The sequence below is a fragment of the Calidris pugnax genome, unplaced genomic scaffold, assembly GCF_001431845.1.
Source record: "Calidris pugnax isolate Ruff unplaced genomic scaffold, ASM143184v1 scaffold20, whole genome shotgun sequence".
NCBI lineage: Eukaryota > Metazoa > Chordata > Aves > Charadriiformes > Scolopacidae > Calidris > Calidris pugnax.
The window spans coordinates 14,851,894-14,859,325 of record NW_015094510.1 but is presented as its reverse complement, the minus strand read 5'-3'; the positions used below and the strand labels follow the sequence as shown (position 1 = coordinate 14,859,325).

At 43.3% G+C, this 7,432-nt stretch overlaps 1 protein-coding gene across 6 annotated transcripts in view; it reads right to left on the bottom strand.

The window, feature by feature from the left end:
• Window positions 1–3,263: 3,263 nt before the first annotated feature.
• Window positions 3,264–7,432, bottom strand: part of LRCH1 (leucine-rich repeats and calponin homology (CH) domain containing 1) — a 68,890-nt gene continuing 64,721 nt past the window's right edge. For all 6 annotated transcript variants that reach the window (XR_001414537.1, XR_001414539.1, XR_001414538.1 and 3 more), the window contains one exon: window positions 3,264–5,969. Coding sequence is in view for 3 of the 6 variants with exons in the window: in XM_014966040.1 (XP_014821526.1) it covers window positions 5,856–5,969 (114 nt within the window). In the remaining 3 variants the exon portion in view is untranslated. The remainder of the gene's footprint in view (window positions 5,970–7,432) is intronic.

Genomic DNA, 7,432 nt, shown 5'->3' with positions numbered 1-7,432 from the left:
CCCACCTCGAGTACTGTGTCCAGTTTTGGGCCCCCTACCATAAAAAGACATTGAGGTGCTGGAGCAGGGTCAGAGAAGGGCAACAAAGCTCGTGAGGGGTCTGGAGAATAAGTCTTATGAGGAGAGGCTGAGGGAGCTGGGGTTGTTCAGCCTGGAGAAGAGGAGGCTGAGGGGAGACCTTATTGCTCTCTACAACTACCTGAAAGGAGGGTGTAGAGAGATGGGGGTCGGTCTCTTCTCTCAAGTCACAGGCGACAGGACAAGAGGAAATGGCCTCAAGTTGTGCCAGGGGAGGTTCAGGCTGGATATTAGGAAAAAATTTTTCACTGAAAAGGTTATCAGACATTGGAATGGGCTGCCCAGGGAGGTGGTTGAGGCACCATCCCTGGAGGTGTTCAAAAGACAGGTTGATGTGGTGCTGGGAGGTATGGTTTAGTGATGATGCTCCTTGTTTGTTGTGTGGGTGTCTATTTTTGTCAGTTAGGTTGACGGTTGGACAAGATGATCTTTGAGGTCCCTTCCAACCTAGAAGATTCTGTGATTCTGTGACTTTTATCAGTCTTGCATCTGCAACTGTGTGCATTACAAGAGTTCTTTCTTTGAAATGCTGAACGCTGAGTTTTCCACGCTCTGGATTTACAGCAGACACCAACTCCTCCTTTCTTACAAAGCAGGGCACCGACAGCATAAAAATTTTAAGCCACAAATGCCAAAAGCTTTAGATTTTTTTCTGTTCACCAAACAGCAACGTTGGCTGGAAGGCTTGTATAATACGTGGCAGCTTCTAGTTGTTCCCTCCTCCCCCAGCAACCAGGCACCTGCTCTGCCACAGCCAGCTAATTGATTACTGGGCCGTATTGGACACTGGACTGGAGCAGCAGTGTTATCTGTCAAAGCTGCTATTTTTTGCCTAATGCAGTCTGATAATTGTATTTAAGGGAAAGTTACATGCCATTTTATTATTTTTTTTTCCATTCCCTGCATGTTATACTACAGGAGATTAAAAAGCAGGTTTAACCCTGTAATTTACTATTTAAAGCTGCTGGGTTAATGGTCTGAAACAGCTTGCCCTGCGTGGAGGGACAAAGCCCCCTCTCTCTCATACTTAATAAATTTATACGGCATAATTCTGTTTCCCATTATGCTTTGGGTAGTTGTGCGGAGCCTTATTTCCTAGATCCTTGACTTAGAGTCCAGCAGGAGATGAATTACCCTATCAGCTTCCCCAAACAGCTACAATTTCTGCGCGATGCTCCTAAGAATTGACAGCTGTCCCACACCATTTGCCTTGTCAATAGAGCATTTACATGCACTGCTGCCTTGCTCTGAGAGAGGGACTTCCAGGTGCCTTGCTTGGGAGCAGGAGCAGATTCAGGTAAGTGTCCAACTGGCTCTGGTGAGTCCACCAGAACTTGCTTGGGAAGCCGGTAACCTCAAGGCTTTGTAGAAACTGCCCTGAGCTCTTACAGAACTGGTGCTAGAGGGCTGACGAGGCAGGGTTCCTCAAGCTGCCCTTGTCCACAGGCTGCAAGTCCCAGACAATGCAAACCCATGAGAACCACAGACTCATGGCGTGGCTTGGTTTGGAAGGGACCTTAAAGATGATCGAGTTCCAACCCCCCTGCCATGGGCAGGGACACCTCCCACTAGAGCAGGTTGCCCAAAGCCCCATCCAGCCTGGCCTTGAACACTTCCAGAGATGGAGCATCCACAGCTTCTCTGGGCAACCTGTTCCAGTGTCTCACCACCCTCACAGTAAGGAATGTCTTCCTGATGTCTAATCTGAATCTCCCCTCTTCCAGTTTGAAGATTTGGGGCGCTTGAATCAGTTGTGCAGATGGCTACAAGCACCAATTGTCTCTGCACCATCTAGATGAGAATTGTGAGGGGCTGTCAGATCTCTGTTGTTGGCCATGCTCAAACCTGGGCTGGACGTGGCCCTTGGCTGCCTGCTGTTAACCAGGTCTCCATCTCTGGAGACATTCAAAACACGTTCCTGTCCTGTCTGCTCTAGGTGGACCTGCTCTGGCAGGGGGGTTGGACTAGATGATCTCCAAGGTCCCTTCCAACCCCATATCATTCTGTGACTCTGTGAACCAGGCTCTGCTCTCAGTGAGGAGCAGCACCAGAGGACCACTGCAGGACTCTGCCTGCCTAAATTATGCCAATTCTAACGCAGCCATTAGTCTGTCCCAACTTTATATCCAACAGCCACAAAGGCTTTTGATTCCTCGGCGCTCAAAAGCAGGATCTCCCCAGGAGATCACTGTAGAAAGATCCTCTCCTTCCAAAATCCACTACTAAAAGTGAACAAATACAGCCACAAAATCCCCTGGTTAAGGAAAAGAGAAGTGAGAAAATCTGTGCTCATGTGACTTCAGAACCTGCATGATGAAGAGAAGGCACTCTGCTGTGACCTAGGAGAAGTCCCTGCTACCCGTTTCAGCAGGGAGAGGAGAAGGGCAGAGGAGCTTGGCACAGCCCGGCCACAATGGCCTGTCCCCAGGCCAGAAGCTGTGGCTGCGTTGTCACCCGGAGTCACTGGAATAAAGACATCATCAGAACTTGTCTGCTAAACGAAAAGCCTGCAGGAGCGGGAAGAAATAAGGAGAATGAATCGTAGGAGCAAAGCGAAGGTGGAGCCTCCCTTCTCCTGGAGCTGAGCCCATGGGGTCACCCCACCATGGAAGCAGAAGGCACTATGTGACCGGCAGGAGACCTTCATCTCCAGGAGCAGCAGAGCTGCAGGAAGCTCCTTTGCAGGAACTGACTCCAAACCAGGGAACCCAACAGTTCCCGGCTGGATCCCAGCCCGTGTTTAGCTGCAAAATTCAGTGGTTCCCAGTGAGAGGACGAGGGGCAACGGGCACAAGTTGGAACATAAGAGGTTCCACTCAAATATGAGGAGAAACTTCTTCACAGTGAGGGTGACAGAGCCCTGGAACAGGCTGCCCAGGGAGGGTGTGGAGTCCCCTTCTCTGGAGATTTTCAAGACCCGCCTGGATGCAGTCCTGAGTAACATGCTCTGACAAGCTCTGGGTGGTCCTGCTTCAGCAGGGGAGTTGGACTAGATGATCTCTGTGGTCCCTTCCAACTCTAAAATTCAGTGAAATTCAGTGAAAAATTCCTGTATTTGTCTCACCATCATCATCTTCTCCAACCCCAAACCCTCACCCACCCTCCCCAGCGTTAAGCTCTTCCAACACCATCTCTTCTACAGGAACCCGTCAGGCAGAAAGGGGTAGTCAATAAAGGGTTTACTACAAATAATAGAGTTTAATTGTAACTACAGTAAAGATTTTCTATATACATTATGTTCACTGCTGAGGGTAGTATAGATTTGCCATGCATGTTTTATTGCACATATAAATAGTATACAAAGATTCATGAAGATTCTTCTTTTTAGGTGTACAGGTTAAGACTGCATTTAAAAAAAAAAAAAAAAGCCGTATTACAAAATATTTAGAGCTATTTATTTACAGCCAACGTCAAGCAAATACTGAAGAGACGCTATCAGGAGAAAACCAAAAGTTTAATTATGAAAAAACAAGATTTGTCAAAATAATAATTACAAAGCTTCATGTTGCCATATATACATTGTAAAAAAATACTCAGGAAACCTGCATTTTATCCCTCAAGATGCAGAAATCAATATTCCTATTTTTATACTCGATCTTTGAATGCTTTTAAAATTTGATAAACTCTGACTCGAAAACGTATTTTCTTTACATTGCTCGTGCTTTTTTTTTTTTTTTTGACAAAACAGATATTTGTGCAGCTCTGTAAAATATTAAAATACATTTTAATTTAGTGTTAAAGTGCACAGTATACATTTTCTAGGAAACAATACGCTAGCTGCCAATCAAAATTACCATTTGAAGTCGACGTTCCCCTCTAGAAAATAAAACGCTTTTGGCTTTGGTTGAAGGAACTGGCTGTTCCCTGCATACTCTGGGTCTGAGACCTCGCCTCGCTCGCCTGCTCCTACCAGCACAGGGGCAGTTGGTGGTATTAAAAGGCATAGTTTGCAGTCAAATAGTGTATTTGCCACTAAATTGGTAATTGGTTATTGGAACAGCGGTGGGCTCAAACGCAGCGCCTGCCTGAATGTGCGTGTAACTTCCCCTGGATACCCAGCAGTGACGAGTCTGCGTCATTCTTCCCCCAAATCCTTACCCAACAGTCCTCTCCACCTTCTCTCGCCTCAAATATTTCATCCTCCCACCACACTCTGCCTCTTATTTCTTATTTTTTTGCGTCGTTGTGCATTTCCAACTCCCTGCCTGCGCGCACCCCTCCCAGCAGCCCTTGCACCACATGCGGCTTCTCCTCTGCCTCTTGCCCCAGGCCCACCACCGCCTTCTCCTGGCAAAGAAAAAAATGGGACGGCCCCAGGTGGAACTTCTGGATCTAAAACGTGTGATGTTTTAATAATAAATTACGCTTTTAGAAAAAAAAAAAAAAAAAAAAAAAAAACAAACCAAAAAAATCCCAAAATTCTTTAAAAAAGCAAAGTAGTGATAAGAAAAAAGCAGCTTATTTCCTATATTGCTGAGGTGGGATGAGAGGTCTGACCCCCAAACGTTGGCTACAGAACATTGTGCTTCATTGCGTAGGAAAGCGAGGGCGGCTCTCGGGAGGATGGGGTCTTCAAGACCACCTTTGGTGATTTTAATAACTTCTATCTCCTCTGCAAGGAATCGTTGAAGAAAAAAAATCAAAAAAAATTTTTTTTTGGCTACCTGGTAAATGCTCGCTGATGGCCTTGTGCTATTTTTTTTTTTAAATTTATTATTTGTTCTGTAGTGCTGTAGTCTTCAGAAGAAATCAAGTTACAGTGCAAAATTATCTTTCAAGACACATGATTCCTAACGCGCATCATTCGTTTCGTTGTGGCAAAAGTTAAATGTCTTGTGCATAGTAAAATAAGCAATCAAAAATATGTGTTCACATTTATTTTTCAAGTTTATGTCTTTCCTTTTTTTTCTTTTTTTTTTTTTTTTTAAACATCTATATACAAATAAAATGGGTGTGCTCTCAGTTTCAGCCAATTTAGTCTATGGAGGGGGGAGCAGAAAGTGCTACTGGAATGTTGGAAACTCAATGGAATGCAGATAAATGTTGTTTACCAATGTTCCACAAATTCAAGAAATAAAGAATGCCATTCCAGCTAGCTGTTCTTTTAATAAAAGCACCTATTTTGTTTGCTTTTTATCTTACATCTTAGAAAATACAATTTACGGAGATCTAGACCTACTGCACACCAAGGAGAATAAAAAATAACTAAATATTTATATTAAAATAAAGTGTTTAACCACAAAAAAGCAGTAATAAAATACAGTTTCCTAATTTACAGTTTGCATCCAAAGGATGAATAACAACTCACTAATAAATAATATTTATATAAATATTTTATGTCTGGATATTTTTTAAAAGGCAATAGCCTGAAGCAACTGCAGAAAAACCTAACGTGACGGAAATCTGATTTACTCTCCCTCCTCCCCCCCCCCCCCCCCCAAAAAAAAAAAAAGATTACAATGATTCTTAGTTTAATAATAGGAAGGTATCTTGCTGCAAGACAGCTGGGTACTCCACACGGTTTTAAGTGGCAGAGAGGTGGCTGTTTTTGTTAATTACTGTACAAAGTGAGCTATAAAAGCAGTGAAGCGCCGGTTCGCTCTAGAAAAAGTTTCTCTGGAGTTTCCGCTTCGTCGTTCTGAAAATCAGAAGTATTTTTTTTTTGTTGTTTGTTTTTGATTTTGGTGTGTTTTTTTCCAAAGCAGTTTGAAAAGACGGGCAGTATTTTGATTCCTGGATGGCACAGTGGAGCTGGTAACAGCCGAGAGAGAGTAGGTTCATGTGAATAAAGCTTGTTTCACTGTGGTTACGTCTAGCAACGCTTGAACTGTTATGCTCACTTTTACCAAGCCCTTTTCTTCTAGGATGTGGTGTGGAAGGCAGAGCTTCTCCTAGAAGAAGACAAACAGAGGAGTAAAGATTAGGATGATTCAATGCTCACTGCAAAACTTGGCTTTACGCGAACGCAGCTGGAACACAAAGCCCAACAAGCGGGAACCGTTTCCTATTTTTAGTTAAAGAACCTTCTGTGATTTTGACAGAAAGTCTCTCATTTTGGTCTCATTATACCTACGGATTAGTGAGAGATTGGTTAATATTCTGGGCCTCAGAAACCAACCTGTTCTGTGGTCGTTCCAGTAGGTAAACATCTTAACTAAGAGTGAGGGCCAGCAAGCTGAAGCTGAACTTTCACCTCCAAAGTGAGATAATGTGGCGTTTGCCCGTTATTATGTATGAGTTTGGGGACAGAAGGCTGGTTTCAGCAGTCAAAAAAAGTTCTACCACTGAGCTCTAGACTGGTAGGTCTTGGTCCTGGAATACACACCTTGAAAGCCACCCATTAGCATTTAGAGGAAAGAGTGTGTGTGTTACGTTGTGCATCCGATGGGCAAAGTGTTTCGTTCTGAGTAATCAGCAACTTATTTTGAAATACCCAGGAATTCAATTTATTCACCTCAAGTACACGGCAGTGGTGGCCAGGATGACACCTACTAACCTGTCCCCAGAGGCTGTTACACCAGAGATCAAACAAAGAAATATTGAATCTACTACAGGTAACAAGGAACACTCCCCTGCAGTCAATAATTAAAGCCTTGGTTAGAGGGGTAGTCTTGTGTCATGATTTGCTCTCTCTTTAAAAGTAAGTTTTTTCTTAATGTAACAGGGTATTCCTGTTAATGAAATCCGTGACATTATGAGATCAGGCAGCAGATTTACCATAAATCAACGGGAAGGCTGGACTACATCACACAAACCAGCATTACAACTGTGAGACTCATTGCCACAACATGGAAGCCAAAAGCGTAAGTGGGATGACAAAAATATACAGATAGAAAAAACCCCAAACAACGCTAATAAACACAAACACGGGGATGCAGTGTCTGTCTGGCTCATGAAGTCCTTGAAACAGGTTGCTTAAAGTTTGAAAAGGCACCATCTGTGTGATCTAACCTTCTGCTCTTTCCCTACCCATCCGTACATGACCATCAGCAGACAGGGGATACTGGGGGTTTTTTGAAAGAAAGGGTTGTTTTGATATTTTCAGTATTGAATCTCTCAGTTGTTCATTCTTCTGTTGTTCATTCTTGTCTGTTCTTCTGACTGAGATGCTGACCCACGAGGTGTCAGAGACTGTTCTCCCCAATTTTTATTCCTCTGGATAAAAGCGCCTTTTTCAGATCAATGTATAAATATATTTTAGGATGTAAACTCCTAAACTGACACCTGATTAGCAGCAGAGTAGCTACAAAAGAATGTAGAGATAGTGACAGAAAAAAAAAAAAAAAAAAAAAAAGAGGGGGAAACCCTAAAACTGAAACTATTTCTACCTAAAATGTATGTTTCTTACAAAAAA